This window comes from Haliotis rubra, unplaced genomic scaffold (genome assembly GCF_003918875.1).
Source record: "Haliotis rubra isolate DU_JTF1 unplaced genomic scaffold, ASM391887v1 Scf1294, whole genome shotgun sequence".
In the NCBI taxonomy this organism is placed as follows: Eukaryota; Metazoa; Mollusca; class Gastropoda; order Lepetellida; family Haliotidae; genus Haliotis; species Haliotis rubra.
Window position 1 is genome coordinate 77,479 of NW_025765219.1, and position 24,811 is coordinate 102,289.

Sequence of the window (24,811 nt, forward strand, 5' to 3'; positions counted from 1 at the left end):
AAAAAATGGCTGTCTGATGTTGGAAGCACACCCAAAGAAAAAAATGCTAGACAATTATCACTTTCATGAAACCTATGGGCACATAAAGCCTAAAAACATAATCAGAGCAAATCTAGGAATCCATGATCTTTGGGTCCCGGCACATCTAAGGGAGACAACTACAGCAAACTGCAGCACCACAGATGATAGCCACAACAACTTGGAATGACAAAAACAATATATATTTTCAAATGTATCAATAATACACAATCATATAAAACTTTGTTTGGAATGACAAGAACAAAATATTCTTTCAAATTCATCAATAGTACAATGGTAGAACCTTTGAATAGTAACAGATGTTGATTGATATACTAAATCCTAACTATCTGAAAACAGCAGGAATGATGACGGCGTCATATGGAATGTCTTGAAAAATGAACCAATCTCTGACCAGGATAAGAACTTGATGCATCAAATACAACCAACATGAGTGATATGAGAAAATTTGACCTATTTTAAAATTATATCCAAAATAACAAATCTGAGCATTGTTTCATTTCAAAAACAAATTCAACACTGGACAATTGCTGATTAACATGACAAATATCAGGAGATTATTCTTCATGAAGCAAACATCTCTTACATTTGATACAGTGAAATATGGAAGTTGTGCATGTATACAGCATGTTGTGCGATGACAAGACCATAAATCATATCAAGATCATATTCATGTTGAGTGAGTTTAGTTTTACGCCGCTTTTAGCAACATTCCAGCAACATCACGGCAGGTGACAACCAGAGTGAGTGAGTGAGTGGGTTTAGTTTTATGACGCTTTTAGCAATACATTCCAACATTACGGCAGGGGACACCAGAAATGGACTTCACACATTGTGCCCATGTGGCAAATCAAACCTGGGTCTTCGGAAGGACGAGCGAACGCCTTAGCCACTAGGCTACCCCGCCGCCCCGAGGTGACACCAGAATTGGTTTTCACGCATTGTACCCATGTGGGGAATCGAACCCAGGTCGCCGTGACGAATGAATGCTTTAACCACTAGGCTACCCTACCACATCCATATTCATGTTGAAGTGATTATACTGTGACATGAGTAAATCTGACCAAACATTTCCTCACTGACAACATTCATTAAGGTATATGAACAACACCAGGATATATACTCCTCAAGAGAAGTTAAGGAACAACCATTTTTTTTCATATTACTACCACTTCTGAATAGTATATATCCTGGGTTATTGATATGTGGTATGTCAGAATATTACTTCAGCTGACACAGCAATATTCCAGTTCTTGGCCTGGAATGACCTTGATATGTTGTACCATGTTGGGAATTGAACCTGATACTTCAGCATGAAATACCAACACTGTATCTACTTAGCTACATAACCTTCCCTTACTCATAGGAATGGGAGTCAGCAAATATTCAATATTGGCCCCAAAAATGGTTTAAATGATGAACGTATATATAAGCTATAAGAAAGCATGTAGCATATTTGTTAAAGCAAGATTTCATTTTTGTTTATCACATCATTTGAAAAAAAAGTTACTCCAACACAGGAAGAACAATGCATTCACATATCCAATACCGGTACCTATAATGCCAATGAAAAAATGCCATCATACTTCAATCTGCATAACAAAGAAAACATTTTGATAATAGCCTTCAGATTTCACATTAACAAGATTCAACTAAAATCTTAACTGTTTTACACATAAAATACACCAGTGATAGATCACGGTCACAAATGAAGAATAACAGGTATTAAAACATCGAACAATTCTTGAGTATTAGCAGAATTTACCCTTTTCTCACATATATTTCTGAATCTATACCTACCATCCTCGGCCATGCCATTATGTACCTTGTAAACCTTTTTTAAAGCACCAAAACACTTTCCTACACCTGAAGTGAGTGAGTGAGTGAGTTTAGTTCTAAGACCGACTCAGCAATATTCCAGCTATATGGCGGCAGCCTACACCTGAAGTAACTGGATTTGTAGTATGGTTAAGTTTTCTAATTGACTATAAATTTATTCTTATTAATACGCCAGCAATCATTGGTAGTCATATCCAGTTCAGTACTGTCAATTTTGTTATATATTGTCACACTGGTTAATAATGACTGTAATTTGGCCCCACAACCAGCAAATCCCAGGTCAGTCCCCCCGGATTCCGCGGTTGCAGAATAAATTGCGGAAATTACCTTTTGATGCAGAAAAACGTCTGGTCCAGGGAAAACATATAGAAGAATACCTGCAGAAATTGCCATTTTTCTGCCACAGAATTTTCTTATTTTAAAAGTTGAATCAAGATTGACTATCAACCAAAATGAAAAGTAGGGGTACATGTCAAAAGTATGATTGATTACACAAAGATGAACGGAGACATTTGATATAACGATATTTTCAAAATATTCACAAATAAAGATGATTTATTATTCATAGGGCAATCTTTTCTTATGCAATTTACAATAACATCATTTGAATCTGACACTGCAATTATGTTCACAAAATCAATCATTTTGAAGCTTTTTCAAGTTTTTAACTGCAGAATAGTTTGAAAATTGGGATGCAGAATTTACTTAAATTTTCCGTGGAATTCTTAAATATTCGTTGAGGAATCCCGGAGGGACTGCCAAGTGAAGCAACTGGATACAGCGACTTGAGACAACTTTGGCCACATGACAATCCCTCCCCTTTCAAACAGATCTCCTGATTGTTGCTGTAGTGGTAGCGACAGATCGCCATGGATGCCATAGGGTGTAAAATAAAACTGGGAATTTACATAATGAGATAAAAATGAACAAAAGAACTATACGTCAGGCATCTTTCTGAGTACACGAATGAATATACCCCAGCATGGTAATATAATGACCGTCACTATCTATTTTCGCAATGCACGGGTCTACTTTGGCTGTCATTTAAGCTGGGTCAATACAGTCCGCACATGTTCTTTACCATATTTTCCTTAATCATGAACCATCACACTTTAAGTGACCATAATATTACCATACTATGGTACATTTCTGCAAATATTAAGATACAATGTACCTGTGGTTCACTTCTGTAGTATGTACACTGACGACAACTCCACAGCACATCCTTGTCTGACAAATTCAACATTATGAAAATATTTATGAATAAGCATTGATAAAATTCAAATCTGATCACAAAATACATAAAATATTCTTCCTTGTTATTTGTAGAACAATTGACATTGCTTAGCCTATCTCAACACTATAGAACATTAAACTGTCAACTGAATCATAAAGCCCACAAAAAAACATTGCCATCTGCCCTTTTTGCGTGCTGGGCCCAAAGGACTATTATTGTCACATTTTGTCACAACAAAGGCATTAATGGTTCTAGGTCCATTGAGATTTTCTCCTGAAGTTCCAGTACTTGGCTACCTGAAGACTCTTGCATTTAACATTAGGGCTATTACAATGATTCCAAACGTTTTTATTTTCAAAGAATTAAGCAACTACAAGCTTGCAACTTGAGTGAGTGTTAGTGTTACGCCGCTTTTAGCAATATTCCAGCTATATCACAGCGGGGGACACCAGAAATGGGCTTCTTGCAACATGAAAATAACATACAAAAACAAAGCAGTGAAACATTAATCGGGCCAGTGTTTGTTATAAGGTTTGTACACCACTAATGGGACATATACCACTCAAAACAAGTAAAGGAACACCTGTGTATTGCAATACCTATCATCCCTGACATATCAGATGAAGTCATAATGAAACATAGGGCATTCTTACACTTCTTGTATAGAGCTGTATAGATGCAAGTTATTTGGCAATCCTCAAAATTTAGTTTTTATTCAGGCTATTTAAGATAAACAGGGTTGTTCAGATAAACAGGGTTGTTCAGATAAACAGGGTTGAAATGTACAGAGTTATTGCTTTACTTGGATACATTACTAGCACAGACTACTAGATAATACTGTCATTGTGCTGAGACAGCAGAAAAATACTCTACAATTATTTCCATTCAATTAGAATTTCATAACAAGCACAATTGCTCCAGCCTCACAAGAAAATGACTTCAACCAGAGCTCCCATGTGGGATATGAATGTGATAAACTGCGAAGATAATATAACATCAACAAAAGCAACAATTTTGTGATATGCTTTAAAAGTGGAATACGACAAAAACAAATACCATATTCAATGTAAACAAGTCCTCCGACACAACTTTTCAATATCAAAATAGAAGTATGGTTTTAATCCAGCTTTGTCAATTTTCAAACCTAGTCGAAACAATAAAAAACAAAAGGAAAAACAACAAAATCTGGAAGGTTTTGTGCCTTAAATCTGGACAGATTCCACCAGTTATGATGTATCTGTACAGTGTGGTTCTATGAAAAGACCTGTGAAGATCCGGGTTAGAACTGGTCGTCAGCAACCAATGCTTGTCGTAAGAGGTGACTAATGGGATCGAGTGGTCAGGCTTACTGATTTGGTTGACACATGTCATCGTATCCCCATTGTGTAGATCGATGCTTGTGCTGTTGATCACTGGATTGTCTGGTCCAGATTTGTTTATTTACAGACCACCATCATATAGCTTGAATATAGCTGAGTGCCGTGTAAAAAAACAAACAAAATCTAAGAAGAGTGAATGAGTACAGTTGTACACCACTTTTAGCAATAGTGCAGCAATATCAATAACAGAATAACTTCAGACAATGATCCTATAGGGAATCAAACCTGTGCCTTTGGTGGAATGAGCGAAATAATGACATTTATGAAATAACGACATTAGATCATCAATAAATTGTCTGAATTCATCTTAAGGGATACTGTTTACACAACTTTAACAAAAGATTGACATTTTTGATTGTTTGAACAATCAGTACTTGTCTGACACTGATTATCACTCACATTCATTTGAGGCACTATCAGAGTACTGTATTTACATATGCAAGGTATATAAATGAGTTATTCTCAGATCATTACAGACACGATATATGTATCAAACTAATCTCATCACAATATCTTGTACAAACACTAACACAATAACAAGCTACAACATACTACAACAAATTTCTGCTACAAGTATTCCAGTCATTAAAATATCCAAATTCTAAGCTCAACAGTTTCGATAAAGATTCTTAAAAATATGCTCAGAGTTAACAACATCTAACACAAACCAATATAAGAGGCTAAAGCGGGTTGTACAAAATTTACCAAAGCTGACCAGTGCATGGTATTTAGTGCCTTGGTGAGTCTCTTGAAAGGTGAATGAAATTTGTTTCTGCAGCTTTATTTTGCATGCTACAGGAAAAGTCTGTTACTAGACAGGGGCGGATACAGCTTTTAGAGAAAAGGGGTGCACACTATTGAGAAAAGGAGGGGTGCACACTTCAATTTCACCAGAGTTTCAATGGTCATTTAACAAACTTTCAGAACAAAAAAAAAGAAAAAAGGGTGGGTGGTGGTGGTGGTGCGCACCCCCCCTCTGGATCCGCCTATGCTAGACAGTGGTAACTGTGGTGTTACAATGAAATTTGGGGTTGTTCACTGTTCCAGTATACTGCAAACAACTAAAAAAATAAAATAAAACACCATAAAAACTGCAAGAATTTCTTTTCTGCAGATTAGGAAAACAAGTAGTTTTATTAGTTGTATCAATTAATCTCAAATTGTCAAAGAAATTCGTTTTCAAATGTTTCCCTTTGAAATTGCTTGACAATGTGATTTTGCTCTAACATTGTTACCTCCCCTGTTTCTATGGCTACAAAATGGCAGCAACTGACCATGCTGAATTTGTGTCTTACTTCAGCACTGGAAAATCGATCAGAATGTACACTTACTTTCAATAACTGTCAAGGACCTCACCATAATACTTTGCAATACATGTTTTTCACCAATACAAAGCCCTTCAGCAAATGATCTCATTAGATCCAGTGATTATCAAGAACAGCCATATTTGAACTTCTACTGAAATCTGTAGATTAACTTGTCTTGTTAACTCTCAAGTGGCTTTGGTACCCTGCACTGGCCAGCAAGGGTTAATCTCTTTTTCAGTTGTAACTAGGGTACCTTTCAAAACAAAGAATGGTACCTTGGGTGGTACCCAAAACAAAGAATCCTTCAGCAAATGTGATGATAGCACTAACATTCTACTAACTGGATGACAAGACGAAGCGTGATGAAGGACGTCCACTTCAGGACTTCCCTACGACATGTGAAGATACAAACACAAATACAGAAAACCAGGATCATGTGAATATTAGTTACCATGGTTACATGTTTGCATATTATGATGAGTGGTAATCTCAAGTGTTAAAAACTTAAAGCGAGAAAGCACTAATAATCACAAACCCTGGAAATGGAACCAACTCCAAGACTCATAAGTCAATGTCAGCTGCAGCATCAACTCTTGCCTCAGGAACTATTCGTCAGTGAGTGAGTGAGTGGTTGAGTGTGAGTGAGCGAGCGCAGCATTTGTCATTTTCAGGACCTGTTTTCAAGCATGGATTGTGCTACACAAACTACCCACATGGCTAGGAAGGATAACAACATATGGCTGAACCCGGAGAACGGAAGGTTCGGGTTCGATCCCCGGCCGTGTCATACCAAAAGACGTTAAAATATGGTACTTGTTGGTCCCTGTCTGGCGCTCGGCATTAATGGGTACAAGGACTGGTGGGCTCGGAGTCAGTATAATGTGTCTGAGTGGGGTATTCATGCTTCACTGCGGCATGGTATCTCAGTGGGCTAGCACTATCAAACCAGCTTAAGTCTGGGCTAGTATAAGCAGACGAACATACACATACACACGCATGCACGTCGTCATATGAGCGAAATATTCTCAAGCACGACGTTTAACTAAATTTCACCTCACATCTTTTTTACAGTGTATTACTTTATTTCGGGATAGGTTCTAACACCATTATCAAGCACGTGATCACTTTTTATTACATTTATAGGTTACAGACAGAAGTTGTTCATCGTATCATTCCTTACTGCTGTGTAGGTTCTATTACACAGAGAGCGACGTTTCTGTGTAGGTTCTTACACCGTTTTCAATGTGTTAGAACCTAGTCCGAAACATTGCTCTCTCTGTAATAAAGAAGTTGTTCATCCATATATTGTTATCATTCCTTACTGCTCCAACTTATATACGCCTCTCAAAGATGTTACCCACAAGATTCTAGCACTATCTGTTTCATCAATACAACGGGTGGATTAAAAGAACCAAGTGGTGCTAAATTGATTCAAACATTGCTTGTAATGTATTGGTTCAGAGAAAATTGTTCAAAATCAGGAAATATATTCATTGTAGAAAACACTTCCTGTTATGAAGTGTCATGAATGAAAAACAAATAAAATACAGCTCCCCATAGAAGAGCATGTAAGTGAGTGAATTAATTGAAGCACCTTGGTAGTTTGAATGATGAAAAGTCAGTCTCAATGATCTTTGATCAGTGTTTGTTTAACACCACACTCAGCAATGATCCAGCTATATGGCAGTGGTCTGTAAATAGGACCAGACAATCCAGTGATTAACAGCACTTTGATATGTAATATATGCTATTTGAAAGAAAACAGAGAACACCAAGCTCTTTCATATTACTATGGTCATCCTGGCATGGCATTTATACCATAACAACAGGACGCCCATGACGATCCCAGTTAGAATTGATCTTCAGTAACCCATGCTTGTCATAAGAAGTGACTAACGGATTGGGTAGTCAGACTCGCTGACTTGGTTTACACAGTGACGGTATCTCAATTGGGCAATTCGATGCTCAAGCTGTTGATCACTTGATTGTCTGTTCCGGACTTTATTATTTACAGAACATCAACATATAGATGGAATATTGCTGAGTGTCTTCAAACAACAAACAAAGCAAGTAATAGGAAATTGCTGGGTGTTTTAGAAGTCCTTTGAGACATACAAAAAAATCCTGAAATGATAAAGTTAATGTTGCAGCATAAACTTCCCCAATGCTAACTTGGGCTCATCAAACATGAGATATGCAGCCTTATCTTACCTTACACATAAATGTCGCTTTCTGATTGGCTGAGCACTCAATTATTTTCAATGTACCCTGGTTATAAGCGAGTCACTCATTTGGTACTTCATGGTAGTAATTCTTTATCTCAAATAACATTGAATCAGGTATGATGTACGGAAATTACCGATGTTTTGCGAATGCAAATCGATGGAAGGCAGATAACTCTAATTCTGTTTTTCTTGTCAGCAAAATCTAGTGATGGCTACAAAAAGATTTGTACCCGTGCTTCAAACAATTTAAAATTAACATTAAGGTGTTCGGTAAGATAAATACGTTGTTCACTGGTCCCTCGGGGCCCTTCGGGCTCAGGGAACATAAACAAACATCGAGGGTACATCAACCCATGCCCCCCTCGTGACCAGTGAACAACTTATAATGCCCACCTGCCCAATATCTAACATCCAACAAGCTGTCTTCACGGAGTGACATGACCTTTTCAGCAATATTTCTGTGTAACAACCACCTGTATATCAAACTTGGGAAGTTGAAAATGTACCATATACATAAAACATATATTTAGCGTGACATTTTGGAATTGTTAAAACTAAAAATAATTTGCAAGAAACTATTAATCTGGGCCTCCTTTCACAAAGTACTAAGGTGATCGTAAGTCACTTAAATAGTAACCTTAGTGCAGCGTTAAAGATGGGGAGTTAAGGTTAACCTTCATAAAGGTTGCTTCATGAAAGGAGTCAGTGAACTCTACACTGACATTGTAGATGCTGATGTACTTCCACTGTATCAAACAAACTCCATAAGTTTCAAACATACTGACTAGCTGTTGTTTTTGTCTATTCAAATATTGTTATTATGTATTTAAATGTTTAATCTGGCTAAAATGATGTGGAATGGGTACTCTCTGATAGTCATCGATACATGTCAAACACTATGTCAAATACGGTAGTCAAAGTTTCGGTTATCAGGTCCAACTCACGCTTTGTTTTCCTAAAAATATCACACAACAATGAGTTAATGAGATGCTACCATTATAAAACTGTAAAAACCTTTTGTTCAAATATAAACAACCATAATCAAATATACTCTCAAGTAATCACCATCTGAAAACCAGAAGTCAAGACAAAATGTTCATGATCATTATTATACAAGGACTGGCCATCATAATAACAGACCTCATGAATAACACTCTACCTCCACAAATATGCTGTTTCTTGTGTCAGTTGTGTCTGTTCTTGGCAGAAACTGAAAGACACTATTTTCTGGAGACGTGTGTTTACATATTCCAAAGTCATCATATGAGGAATTTGACAAATTTGAAATTCAACCAATCAATGTTCTCTCATTACTTTGTATGATGATGTAAATCAGGTGGCCATTTTGTTCAATTCTTGTTCATGAACTTGATAAAGTCCAGTACATCTACAAGTCACTTGCCATTAAACAACTTCTTTGAGAGAAGTTCTAAAATATATTTTTTGAACCCAGTACAATTGTTCAGCAGTGTAAGGTTATAAACTCCCATGTCCATGACCGACCTTCACACAATCCTGCCATATACTGCTCAAAACAAGTTAAGGATAGCCCATAACTCAGGTGTCTTAACATCTTATAACCAGCAAACATCTTATTACCAGGGATGGCAACAGGAAAATCTATTTTCAGCTAAAAAATTAATATTGTGTCATTGAGTTGGGGGTTTCTGAATGGATTTAGACGATTCACAATTGAACAATTTGAAATAAAATCAGCGGAAATCCACGGATCAGCGGAAAATTGCCATCCCTGTATTACACTGTCACAAAAATATTTAAAACATGAAACAAAATATATGCCGACTTGGCAACCACATGTGATCAGAAACCATAGAATGAAACATAATAAAGATATAATTTTATTATATGGTTTCTGGTGTGAGGAAGATTTCAATATTAAACATAGGGAGATGACCATTGATAAAAGTCACAGAATAAGGCCTTCAACATAATAAAAGTCACATAATAAACAATCCTAAAGGCAGGGGCAAAAAGTAATGTCGTTTTCCCCATGCATGAAGACCTTTCGTCTTCCCTAGATGGTAGTCACTCTCCATGCTGCAGCTATCGACATTCATCACTTCTGACCTTCGCAAAGACAACCATTTGTTTTTCATGATTACAGCAGTACTAAAATTAAACATTTCTTTCATACAATTATCTGACATGTTCACACTTGAGACGAGCTGTTGGACGATATTGCTTGCATGACAATCTCAGGCTGAGGCATCTGTACCTCGATGTCTGGCGTTGTTACCGTGACTTCTGTCTGAGGGGGGTTGTAATACTCATTATTCAGACTCGCCTCTCGTAGGACCTGGCGAAAAAAAGAAGACGACTTCTTAAATGCTGAAAAATTTGATAACCAAGTTATTAGAATATGGGTTAATCTGCCAAGATTATACAAACTTCACATAAAATGATTTGTTTTCCACTGTCCTTTACAGAGAGATTGGTATTTCTTTTTTCAACTTGTAAATCACCATGTGCATATTCTGATGCCTTCTGAGTGTACACATGGTCATCATTTGCAAAACGTTTTGCACATGCACATTCAACAAATATCTATAAAAAAAACCAAAACAAGCCAGCACAAATGAAACAAAAAAGAGGACATTTGCTGTGACCTTGACCTAATATGAAGGTCACAAATGCCTTTTCTGATCTTGGCCTTGACCAATGGAATACATTTCTATTGACCGGCAGCAAATCCTTCTCAAGTTTGTCAACATACTTTTAGCACGTTTATGTGACCATTTCAATGATTTTGACAACAATGTGCTGACAATTTTCAATGGGTACTGACTGACTGACTGAGTTTAGTTTTACACCGCTTTTAGCAATATTCCAGCAACATCACAACAGGGGACACCAGAAATGGGCTTAACACATTGTGCCCATGTGGGGAATCGAACCCGGGTCTTCGGCGTGACGAGCCAATGCTTTAACCACTAGGCTACCCCACCGCCCTTTCAATGGGTAATAAAGTATACCTATGTAATATAATATTCCTAAAATGTTAAAGTTTTATAAGAAACGTATCACACATTCCATATTTAACGCTCTCTGACAAATTTCAGAAAGAATATGCAGGTAATCTTTTTTAGCAACTCTTACTGAAACAGTCAAATTAGACAGTCCACATTTTCTTGGGAATAGACTACTTAGAGAAAAAAGCACATTGGAAAGGGAATATTATTGCTTTGCAATAATTTTCAATTTTTTGAAAGCTTGATAAGCATTTGAAAAAGGTTTGTTCTCTATTGCTCAATATCTGACCAAAAAAAAATAACCTGATGCATTTTGTTAAAAAGCTATCTTCTTCCATAATTGTCTTTGAGCCCAAAGCAATTACTAAGGTGAGAAGGATACAGACTGAAATTCTAAAACCTCAAACACAAGCATTAACATGTCTTCTAATGCAAGATCACAGTATGGCTGAAATATTGCCAATGTGACGTTAAATATTAACTCACTATAATGGAAGACTTTGTTAAAGGAATGTCTGTTGATGATCAGGTGATACAAAATAAAACATTTAAATTTTGGGAGCGCAGGATTGGTGTTTTAAAACTCCATCTCAATATGCTGTTGCAAAATACACAGAATATGCAGTGGAATAAAAACATGCTGCTAAATCACTTTTTAAAGTTTCACTTCTGTTGTGGAATCCATCAGCCCACAAATATAACGCCTAAAGTTGGGGTTGTTTTCTTTGTAATGTGAAAGACAAAAATAGGATGGTCGTGACGACCTCAATATCATGCAACAAGGAAGTAAGTGTTTCTAGTGAATCAGCTTTTTGCTTAATCTGACAAAGGCGAGATCACTAGGTACAACATGCAGAAGGGTCAGGTTACAACAAGACCATCATTATTTTGTGGGCTTGTCACACTGTGCACTGTTTTGCATGATTGATGTACATTCTACAAGATTAGGGGCGGTAGGGAAGCCTAGTGGTTAAAGCGTTCACTCGTCAATCTGAAGACACTGGTTCAATTCCCCACATGGGTACAATTTCTGAAGCCCATTTCTGGTGGAATATTGCTTAAAGCTGTGTAAAACCATACTCACTGACTCTACAAGATTACAATTAACTTGGACAACCGGTGTGAAAACAGCTCAGAAATACATATATACAGAAGGTCAGATAACATTGTTTGTTCAATTTTACAATATTTACTTTAAGTAAATTTCAAATTTCTAGTACATTCCTGTGATGAAGGATAAAGTGCCCTTAAAGCAGTGTCTGAAACTTTGTACTCTTAATAACAAGGCAGGTGTGCTGGCTAGTTAGAAACGTTACCATGGTAACAAGCCTATAATGAAGGAGCAGGTAAATACAAGCTGGAGAATAAAATGTCATTCTTCTTGGATTTATTTCACTCCATGCCTTTAACAGTTACAGCTTGACAAAGGCAAGTGTCAATCTCATGTGACTTGAGATGAATGCTGAGACAAAATTGTCAGATCTGTGAAGATCCGGGTTAGAATTGGTCTTCAGCAAATGCTACTTGTTGTTAGTAAGTTTGGTTTTATGCTGCTTTTAGTAATATTCCAGCAATATCACAACAGGGGACACCAGAAATGGGCTTCACACATTGTATCCATGAGGGGAATTAAACCTGGGTCTTTGGTGTGACAAGCTAACGCTTTAACCACTAGGCTACCCAAACAGCCCCTGCTTGTTGCTAGAAACGACTAACAGGATCGGGTGGTCAGGCCCACAGACTTGGTTGTCAAATGTCATTGTATCCCAATTGTGTAGAATTATGTTCATTCTGTTGATCACTGGATTGTCTGGTCTAGACTCGATTATTTACAGACCACCGTCACAAACTGGAATATTGCTGAGTACGGCATTATATAACAAACAAACAAAACGTCAGGTGGAGTGAAATTGGGTTTAACGTCGTGCTTGAGAATATTTCGCTCATATGACGACGTGCATGCGTGTGCATGTGTATGTGCAGCTGCTTGTACTAGCCCAGACTTAAGCTGGTTTTATAGTGCTAGCCCACTGAGATACCATGCCGCAGTGAAGCATGAATATCCCACTCAGACACATTATACTGACTCCGAGCCCACCAGTCCTTGTTGTACCCATTAATGCCGAGAGCCAGGCAGAGACCAACAAGTACCAATATTAACGTCTTTGGGTATGACGCGGTCGGGGACTAAACCCGCCACCTTCTGCCCTCCGGGTGGATGCTCTCACCACTACACCACGGAGGCAGTCGAAAGCTATTTTAGACACTGAGTACAAGTGTTCTAGTATTCATGTATTGTGTCATGAAAGACTAAGTGAGTGAGTTGGGTTTGATGCTACTTTGAAAAGTGAGTGTGTGAGTTAGTTTTACGCTGCACTCAGCAATATTGAAGCTATTTGGCGTCAGTCTGTAAATAATCGAGTCTGGACCAGACAGTCCAGTGATCAACAGCATCAGCATCGACATGTGTCAACCAAGTCAGCGAGCCTGACTACCCTGATCCTGTTAGTTGTGTCATACGACAAGCAGGGGTTACTGAAGATCAATTCTAATCTGGATCGTCCACAGGTACTAATGTGAACAGTTTTCTTGTTGCATCATCATGATCATGGCACATCAGCTGAATATGTGAGTAATATGCTATGCAGGCCTCATATGTTTTATACTTTTAGTGAAACTCACAGCATGGTGCTGACAAACCAGAAAACATAACTGGGTGAACCAGGATTTGAACCCACAAGCACAGGTTTCTGGCATGCCCAAGGGACGCAACTCTGCACAGCAAAATGCTGCACATTAGACGTCTGGACCATCTATGACCTCATTTCATAATCATGAGTGAGTGAGAATGGTTTTACACTGCTTTTAGCAATATTCCAACAATATCAGAGCGGGGTCATAATCATGAATCATATCCCATGCAGAGGGGCGAGATAAATATTTTATCAAAGCAATGCTATATCCTTATACACCCCCTCAATAAACCTTGAAAGTGGAGCTCTCCCTTGTTGAGAGCACCAACATACTGTGTTTATATTGTACAACTGTGTTGACTGGAGACCTGAAGGTGTGTAACAAAACAAAGGGACATAACTCACCAAAATTAAGGTAAGTGAGTATGGTTTAATGTAGCTTTTAGCAATATTCCAGCAACATCACAGCAGGGGACACCAGAAACAGGCTTGACACACTGTACCCAAGTGGGGACTTTAACTCGAGTCTTTGAACTGACAAGCGAATGCTTTAACCACTAAACCACTCCACTGTCCCCATTAACTAAACTTTACAATGATGATGCAAGAGAAACAAATTCACAAAGAGTGACAACTTGGATAATTTTTCCAAATTCTTAAATAGTCTGTCTCAGAGGAGTTAGTGTACAATGACAGACAATGGGTGAGATATGAGGCCCATATAGAACTTCTGTCATATCAAGTACAGGCTTATTGGTAGGTGAAAAATAAGCATATATACATATAGCAGTCATTGATGACAGAAGGCAAACAAAAATAAGCAGTTATAAACACAAAGCACAAGATAAATGTGAGAAATTCATTGTGGCATAAGCACACCATATTTCATCTAATTGATGCTCCAAGACTGACTGAGTTTGGTTTTACGCCGCTTTTAGTAATATTCCAGCAACATCACGGTGGGGGACACCAGAAATGGGCTTCACACATTGTACCCATGTGGGGATTCGAACCCGGGTCTTCGACGTGACAAGCCAACGCTTTAACCACTAGGCTACCCAACCACCCCTGATGCTCCAAGAATATATGCTACATAGGATCAGACATCTTGCTATCAGTTGAAGACCCATTCATACGCTTTTGGAGTAACGAGAAACTTTTTATTGTATGCATTCTAAATGTGGGCAGTTAATACCTTAATACTTTTTCAACAGCATCTCTTGCAACTTTGTTTTTCACAAATTTGGTTTTGATGTGGCATCTCTTGATGTCCGAGCATCATTTTGAGGAAATATGGTGTTAGCATTGTTAGTGATACTAACCTACACCAGGTTCATTGTTCGCCATGATTTTCATTATCTACAAAACAAGCGGGCAATGTTAGCGGCTGACATGTTAAGGTCATATAAACTTCATCCCATCCCCCATCACCACCACCATCACCATACCCATTATCTCATCACCATCACACCAGACCTATCTGCTTCCTTGCTTTACAGAGTATTTTCTGACAAAGGTGATAAAAAAGGGTTTAAAAACCAACCGTGAAACGATTTACTGATGGGGTGCATTTCCTGAAAATTTTGTACGAAAAATGTAAAAATTAACTTTAGTTTCAGTGAAGATGTTTCAAATAAAACATGTTTTGAACTGAACAAAGCATTTTTAATAATACTTTTTGCCAAATTGTATCTAAAAAGCAAGAACACATACTGGTCTGGTGTCAGGCTAAAACATAAAAAAATTGGTTATGATGCGCTGATTTAAAAAAAAGTTCTGAAATATGGAATTTTTAAAGCCATTATGTTTTCGATTTTCCAACACAGTATGTTTATCTCTATTCTACCATAACCGTGTTATCAAGATTTAAACAAAATACATACTGTGTTGGAAAATCAGAGGTATATAACGTGTTTATATACTTCTGAATGACAATCCAGTATTTACTGAAGTCACGGTAGAATCTTTCGTCAATGAGCTTCTGACAAGTCCAAATTTTGGAACACAGATTTTTGACGATGTAAATCATGGCCAGAATGCCTCAAAAACAACTTTTAGCATTTTACAACTGTTAGCATTGTACATGTCCATGTTAGACATGGTTACATATAACAACACAAAACATATTAATAATATATTCTCAGGGAGATTGTTTTTCTCCAATTTCAGCGCCTACGAACCAAACGTTTCTTTATTACCTAAAACTAGTCCCATTTCATACATGTAAGATGGGTGCCAGTCATTTTATGACAACACCAAACCACATTCTAGATTTGGCACATCAAGGCCAGTGTCAGGGGTTCAAATTCTTTTTTAAAAAGCCACTTGCCACAGGGCAAGTGACTTTTAGGAAGGACCTTGTCCTGACTAATTTTCCACTTGCCCTGATTTTATGACATAATTATGATGATGTAATTATGAAAGAAGAATCAACATGGTATTTGATGTTAATGTTTACTGGACTATTTATTGAAAAGTGATAAATAGCAAAGAAAGATAACTCTACTTTATTATCATTGCAAAATTTAATAGCTACATTTTGAGCAGATATGAATTTAAATCCAAGTTTATTTGCAATTTGAAACCATAAGTGGAAATTATCTAGTAGCCCACGGACAAGTAAGATACCATTATTTGATTGCCCGAAATGAAAACTGTCTTGTGCCGGGCGTCGGGTGATGGGATTTTAGAACCCCTGAGTGTAAATAAATTTTTAGATGGTCTTTCATTATGTTCTATAGTTATGTTCAATTTCATTACGAGGAAGGTCTTGATAACCAAAGTGGTCATCTTTGCTCACACTACTCCAAACTGAGTCTGTCCAAATAAAACTATCAGTTAAGGTAAAATTTAATTTATACTGGCCTGCAGATCTTGCCATGTCTCTACAGGGCTCCAGGTAAAATCTAAATCTAAATCTATCATATTTAATGAAATAAATACATTATTCGTTAACTCTTTACACTAAATATGCTAACCCTGGTTTCAGAAACAGGAAAAATATCTTTCCACATGATTTATGTAATACTGAATGATGTTTTCCTAATGCTGACAACGTACTATATGCTAAGGATGCTTTGTGAAAACAATTTCAAGAAGCATGATAGGCTTGAGTTAAGATTACTTAGAGTCAATTGTAAGTGACTGGGAAATTGTTGGATTTTTCATGAATGAATCTCAAATTTAAATTGACCTTTGGTGACCTTCAACAAATGAGTCCCTGATTTCATGATCAAGTATCAAATTTCAATCATGAATGTTCAAGTTTTCATGCACACAAGCTTCTTCCGATCAAGTTCTGTGGATCAAATGATCGCCAAAAATCTCATAGGTATAAAGGGAGACATATTAGGTAGAAAATCTCCGAGCATGGTTGAGAAAATAAAATTCAAGCAAACACATTATGCCTTCCCCTTTGTTGTTGGCAAATTAATAATATCTGGATCTAAACCTGGCAGAATGACCTGGTCACGTCTCAAAGATAGAAATACCTAGAGTTGAAACTAAAATAACAGCAATTATTCAAACCTCATGTAACCTTCGGTCCCTTTATAATCCAAGCAAACAGGTGGCTGAGTATAATGTTTTCAGGCTTATGTCAAGAAATAATCAATCTATCTGGAGCAGGGCTCGATTTGAGATGTTAACCTAATTGCACCAGGTGCAACCTAAGATATAAACCCTAGTTGCACCAGCCAAATTCCAATGGCACTGCTTTTATTGCAATATGTAATAAAAGAAATATGCTATTGAATTATTTAGATGCTTTATTTAGAAGTTTACCCACTAAAAAGTTGACTTGCACCTGGTGCAAGTTAGACTAATAACTAGGTTGCACTTTGTAATATTGGACTGTACAAGTGTAAGTAACAAAGCTCTAATCAAGCCCTGTGGAGCTATGTATGAGCTCAGGTGACTGAGCAAGGGGAAAAGAGTTGGATAAAAGTTGGTTTTATGAAACATGAAAAGGGACAGATATACATGATATAGGATCAAGGTCAGATTTGCACATCAGAACATCACAAATTCAATTTTGTATCCGAAGAAAGGTGAAAAACTCTGACAACTTTCTACCTGCTGAGTGCAAAGATACAAGAATTTACAGACAAGCTTAACATGCCTATATTTTGTGGCACCAAAACAGCACGATTGTAATACTTGGGTCACACATTCTGCAGAAAATACTAGAGTGAGTGAGTGAAATGTTTTTTACGTCGCGTTAACAACATTCCAGCAACATCACGGCAGGGGACACCAGCAATGGGCTTCACACATTGTACCCATGCGGGAAATCGAACCCGGGTCTTCGTCGTGAGGAGAAAACGCGTTAACTGCTAGGCTACCCCGCCACCCCAGAAAATACTAGAACCAACTGAGAGGAAACAGCAATTCTCCACAAAGGCAAACATCATGATTTAACGAGTGTGGTTTTGTTATATGTCAAAATAAATAAATAAAACAATAAATAAAAAACAAGCCATAAATAATTTTTTTGCAACATAAACCATATGTGTTTTATCAAAAGCAAAAGGCCAAGAAAAGTTTAAGTCTCTGTGTCTGTACAAATCTGATCTTGGCTCCAGATGTTAATGTCCAGGGTTGAATTAGGAAGAGGTACATGATATTATAGGGGTTGTAATATTGATGGCCGATGATGGTAGAGATTCCTACCCTCAGGTGATCTTCCACATCTGCCAGAGATTGGTCAATCCAGTCGAGGACTCCTGACATCTTGCAGGCATTTTTAGTGATTAAAACAAGATGACTGACAGAGAGGACCAGGGCTGTGCATCTGCAATGAATTAACACAAACATATTTTACCATCCAAAAGAATTTTAGCATAAATTGCATGCTGCTAATGCCGATGATGGTTGTTTTTTGTTGTTTAACGCCACACTCAGCAACATTCCAACTATATGGCGGCGGTCTGTGAAAAATTGAATTTTGACCAGACAATCCAGTGATCAACATCATGAGCATTATCTCAGTGAGTGAGTGAGTTTAGTTTTTCTCCGCTTTTAGCAATATTCCAGCAATATCACGGCAGGGGACACCAGAAATGAGCTCCACACATTGTACCCATGTGGGGAATCAAATCTGGGTCTTCGGCGTGGTAAGCGAAGGCTTTAACCACTAGGCTACCCCCACCGCCCCTCCTGATTTGAGCTCCTTGGACACGTTACATTTTGCATGGTGGTGGTTTATCAGTTATGGTACTACATAGTTAACAAGAAGACATGGTCATCAATATCTCCCACCACAGTGTTCTGTTCCTATTTGGTTCCTGTATTTTAACTGCATCAAGGCATTCATGTCCTGAAAACACATAAAAACTTGGAAATGTTAACTATAAATTGTATATTTATATACTTATCCTATCTCACGACTTGCACCTCTCTCTCTTCATTCGACCATGAGTGGAAACGAATTAAACTTTGCTCCAGGCCTTCCTTGTCCCTGTCCCTGTGCTGTGCATGCCTTCCTGCCTTAGCCATGCTCACTAGGCCGTGACAGCACATGGCATGCGCAGTCCTCACCCACGTGATCACCTTCCATACTCATTCTCGATCTTGGAGCCATAAAAGGACAAAACCGGAACGGTGGTAATCTAAGTAGTGGGGAGGTAGGGTGGGACTTCATCGTGTGAGATAGGATAAGTATATATAAATATACAATTTATAGTTAAAATTTCCAAAGTTTTTAAACTTATCAAAACAATCTCATGACTTGCAGGCCCATATACCAAAGGTAGGAAGGTGGGTCATGAGATTAGCACAAGTGCTCCCAGGGACCGCGATAACAGCTGGTGTTCATTATACCTTCCAAAACAACGAGTGTAATCAGGAAGCAACATTTCCAAACCCCGTAATAAAAGTCTAACGACTAGTAGGCCCATAACTACACAAAGTTACTGAAAGGTGTGAGGGAAAACTCACAATTTTTAACGCTCAGTACCACAACATCCACTTGACTTACTAAGCACAAGTGCTGAACGCTACCAGGGACTCACTTCACCGGATTCTCCGTGGAGCAATGTGGGTGTTCAGTCACTACCTTCACAAAGTGAAAGGACGAGCTTGGTGTTCAGTGTAATCAGTCGCATTAGCGAGTGTAATCAGTCGCATTACCACGATTTCCAAGGTCTGACGAGCAGTATCGGGCCAGCCCCTGCTTAGAAACAACCCCCACAGATACCGTCCCGTGGAGGGTGAAAGGGTAATTGAAGTCCCAGAAGAATCGAAGACACAAATCAGAAATAAAATTCAGAATTTTATTCAGATTGTACACAAAGCAGAAACGATCGCAACTGGTGATCATATGCGCTGAAGCTGATGGTTGTCCCTGAGTGCCGAACAGGCGATAATGACAGTGCTCAATTCCAATTCATTGTGATGAAGGGCCCTTTCTCCTGATGACCACTGCTAGGCCACTTGATGGAGAAAGTGAGCGCCCCAGCTTGAAAGATGTGTCAACGAACAGGTGTTGAGTCAGTATGAAGGGCACCATAGAGACTCCAACACAAACATTCCACTTGTTGAGCCACCAACGAAAGACTGAATGTAGTTGTGCGGGAAGACGAATCAACTCCCTGGGGTTGTCGTCCCCGATATTATGGGCACAGAAACATCTGAAGAGGGTGAAGCCGCAGCTGGCCCCTGTAAGTCAGCGCTTGTGCCGACGTCAACCACCCTAGTAACTTCTGCCACTGGCGAAAAGGTGTGGGTTGGACCAGCACTAGTGGTGAGTTGCACTGAATCAAATGTCACGCCTCGACAATGCAGGTAGCTTGTTATCGGAATGGGTATCTGAGTAAAAAGCCACAGGGCCGCACATATGCCCATACAGCAGGACCCTCCATTGGTATCAATGACGCCCCTTGAAAGTAAATCGAAGATACTTCTGATAGTCTGGATGTATCCGGATGTGAAGGTAGGCGTCTCACAGGTCAAAGGGACTGACTGACTGAGTTTAGTTTTACACCGCTTTTAGCAATAATCCAGCAACATCACGGCGGGGGACACCAGAAATGGGCTTAACACATTGTGCCCATGTGGGGATCGAACCGGGGTCTTTGGCGTGACAAGCCAACGCTTTAACCACTAGGCTACCCCACGGCCCTCGCAGGTCGAGGGAAATGAGAGGTCTAACCACTCTTGCCTCTGACAAAAAGATATCTCCTGATATAAGAACGTTAGATAAAAGTCGAGCAACTACGTCAGTTCTGACGGAGTGCTCAATGTAGTATGTTCGGCGCATGGAGATTGTCAGTCAATCTACAGGAACGTTCACATTGTAAACGAATTGTAGAAATTCGTACGATCGGTGACCTCAGGAACGTTTCGGTTGGCCGAACAAAATAATGGTGCGCCAGGTGGAGTGATAAAGGTAGTAGATCGCTGCCTGGTGACAGTCCTTGCATAACTGCAGTGACCTCTGAACTCAGTGCTTGAACTAGTCAAACCGTTCACGGGTGTTTCTGTCTGTCACCCTCGATAAGCAGTCTCTCTCGACTGGCTGTCAAAATCCCGACACATTCACTCCTACCGGGAATGGCAGCGTTCATTGTTACTAGCATTTAAAGGCTGGACTTGGTATCCGATTCGTGGGACCAAGACAAGTCTGCAAGGGCACTTCATAGTCACTCTAATCATCAAAATTCCGGTAAACAAACAGTAGTCCGCCATTTGCAAACGTTACACACGAGAGTGACAAAAACGGACAACATGGTCTTCGGTTAACCGGGCGAGTCGCAACCCATAAATTCCAGGCTGAGCTATGATGGCTATTTGACAAAACATCACTGCTGGTACCATGCGAAAAAACTTCACCCATTTGTTATCTGTCCAGAAACTTGCTTATCATGTAAAACAAAGGGAGCTGAAGATGACGAACCATCTGCAACAATTGCACCCAGCGATACACAAACACGCTGTTACCAGTAGTCTGTAGTAACAAGACTCATCGGAGCGTCGTAAAGTATTCCTGGCTAGCAAGCGTATCTAGTTATGCCATATCGGGTGGTTGTAGAACTGATATCTACACCGAAGGGTAGAATCGTTGAACCGAATCATTCATCAAAGGTGAAGATCGGATGGTAGATTAAATCTGGAATGAGATGAGCCCCGGTCACGGAGGACTCTTGAGAACTGGGATCGTCAGACCGTCAAGTGCCGAGCGTGATATCTCTAGATGACTGCGCTACTGACATCACATGTAAATCAATTCGGCATGGTGAAGCACATAGCTACTACCTCTGTACAACCATCCGAAAAAGGGGTACACGGTGGGATAAGTTATGTGACTAATAACATTAAGCACCTCACAACCGTAAGGTAAACCGGATAAACAAATCAAATTGTCGAGCTTTACTTGCCACTTCGTAATGAGGAATTCAGCGCCTCACAGATCCTTCAAGTCCCGATCCTTCATGTTGAATGCAAACAATTGAACATCTGGTATCTTGCTCTAGGTAGCTGTAGGTGGTCGGCGAACCATGCGATCATGTTTGTCAAATCAACCAAAACCATTCCTGCCTCTTATAGGTGACTGGCGTAGCCCGAACCATGAAAACAAAGATGAGGTTCGATGTGGGTTAAGTGTCTTGGGAGGCATCCCAGACACATTTGGCATAGGCTCTGATAGGCTGGTAAGATGCGCCGTGTTGGAAATAACACGAGTGGTGAATCGCCCAATTCATGAATAAGCTCAATTGCTGGCAAGGTCCGAGGAACGGATTATTGATGAAAGCTGACAGTTTGATAAATGCTGACAATTCAGTGAACTTGAACGGCCAGGTGAACTGGTTCGACGATAAGGAGCTTTTCGGCCTGGTGAAACGGTACGAATCGGGCTGGTAAATCGGTTCAGGGTGGTGAACCGGAATGTTGACGTGATCTGATTCAGTCCGTGATCTGGATCAGCGTTATGATCTGGATCGTGACTGTGATCTGGATCGGTTCGGTAATCCGAAACGTTTAAATGATCTCAGCTGATGGAGAGATCTATCATGGAATAATAATTCATACGGAAATTCATTATTAATTATAACCACTACAAGCGATATAATAGGATGCAGATACTAGGAAAATATAATTATAGAATATTAGTTTCATCATGTATCAGTAATAGCTTAGAAAAAGACTCCAGTCAAAAGTAGTAAAACTCATCTCACAGACATACTATTGAAAAAGGTTAATGTCTAGACGATTTAATGAACTGCTTTGATAATGTAAACATGTCATCACCTCCATTAAAACATATTGTGCAAACACTTTAAATTAGGGTCATTAAGCCATCTATTGTAACACCATAACCACCCAAGCAACATGTCAGCACAATTAGTGCCAGTTAATTAGGAAGCTTCCAGGACATGTGTCAACACAATTAGTGCCAGTTGAAATAGGATTAGTAGGATTAAGTACTCTCCCTGTCTGGTCATTTCATTTGTAGGACACACCCATACCGCATATTCTGTATTTCATTGGTTAGTATAGGGAACACCCATTTTTGTATCATTCGACGAATCATAATCTTTTTATTGTTTCAATTTTAGATAAATAGTCACCAACTCCATTTGTTCGTCAGTAGGGTTTAGACTCCCAACACAGGTCAGCTCTAACCCTCAGCCCAGAGGGTTGTACCGACTCTCTGTGGCCACCCCATGTTATTTTTGTTCTTGTTAATAAAATTGTAGTTAGCTTCTTGTGACTTCGGACTCTTTTGCTGAGTTAATTCCCCCAAGCAGACCAGCACGCCAGTTAGATAAGGGGTTTCACCAGAACCCTCACTTGGACCAAAGACCCTTATCATAATAGATCTAGAACGCTCAGATGAACCAGTGAGGCGAGGTGAAATGTTCCGGCCGAGGTGAATCTTTTGGGTGCTGTGAATTGAATCGATGATGTGAACCGTTTCGGCGATAAGAAACAGTCTTAATATTATGGTGAACTGAGTCGATGTCGTAATCCACATATGCCGTGGCGAAACGGTTCGGTCTGGTGAATCCATTCGGTATGGTGAACCGATTCGGTGTGGTGTCGATGTAGATCGGATGTAGATCGGATGTGTGAGTCAGCTGGCAACACAGAGCGTTTTGATGAGGCGGAACCACGAGAAGACATCTAATGATGCGCCAATAAAATTATCACCGTCCGACATGGGAATCTCCGGATGACGAGCAGTTAATACCGGTCGTTAAAAGCGGGGTTTTTTCGGGTGAAGTGTAACGAGCTCTGTCTGCCAGCCAACGGGAGCAAGCATGTCTACATGCTCTAAAAACGTCCTTGATAAGGGAGCACATTCCCGACAACGTTTGCTCCAGGAACACAGGTCAATACAACCCACACATGACGAGTGGGGATCCGAGAAGTAAATATTGTTACAGTGTGCGCAAAATTACGCTACTTAGGGTCAACAGCAAGAAGCATGGTGTCTCAACCCGGCGCTGGATCAAGCGCAGGATTCCAAGACTCAGCAATAACCTATGACCGAGGCAAAGTAGAAGTGGCATGGAGTGAAGGTGAACGCCGATCCACTGAACCATAACGCAGCCTAGCAGGTGAAACCACCCGCACAGAACGATGTTAATGAGGGGAACTATCACGTAAAGGTGCTGACCGCAAGTGCTCACTAGCTCTAGACTGACAAGACGGGATATCCTGATTCACCTGAGGTGAATGAGACCGACTACGAGAATCACTCTGACGAAAACACCGTACGGCTAGGTGAACCAGATCGAAATGGCCAACCACTTCGATCAGGCGAGACTGAACGACTACGTGAATCAAAACGCTGTGGTGAATTGATTCGACTATGAGATGGTGAGTCGAACTGAAACCTATGTTTAGGTGAACTGAGTTGGGAATGTGAACCGGTTCGTCCTGGAAAATCCATTCGATCACGTGAATCAGTTCGGTCAGGTGAACCCATTCGATTACGTGAATCAGTTCGGTCAGGTGAACCCATTCGATTACGTGAATCAGTTCGGTCAGGTGAACCCATTCGATTACGTGAATCAGTTCGGTCAGGTGAACCCATTTGATTACGTGAATCAGTTCGGTCAGGTGAACCCATTCGATCACGGTCTGGTGAGCCGGCTCGG

General features: G+C 39.4%; 1 protein-coding gene across 3 annotated transcripts in view; it reads right to left on the reverse strand.

Moving 5' to 3' along the window:
• Window positions 1-9,721: 9,721 nt before the first annotated feature.
• LOC124267003 (transmembrane protein 98-like) overlaps window positions 9,722-24,811 on the reverse strand; it is a 33,376-nt gene continuing 18,286 nt past the window's right edge. For 2 of the 3 annotated variants that reach the window (XM_046701846.1, XM_046701845.1), the window contains exons 6-7: window positions 18,381-18,501; window positions 9,722-10,343 (exon numbers count right to left, since the gene is read on the reverse strand). In XM_046701846.1, the coding sequence (XP_046557802.1) occupies window positions 10,197-10,343; window positions 18,381-18,501 (268 nt within the window). In that variant the 3' untranslated portion in view covers window positions 9,722-10,196. Of the gene's footprint in view, window positions 10,344-15,031; window positions 15,069-18,380; window positions 18,502-24,811 lie in introns of all 3 variants that reach the window. The other variant, XM_046701847.1, reaches the window with a different exon arrangement.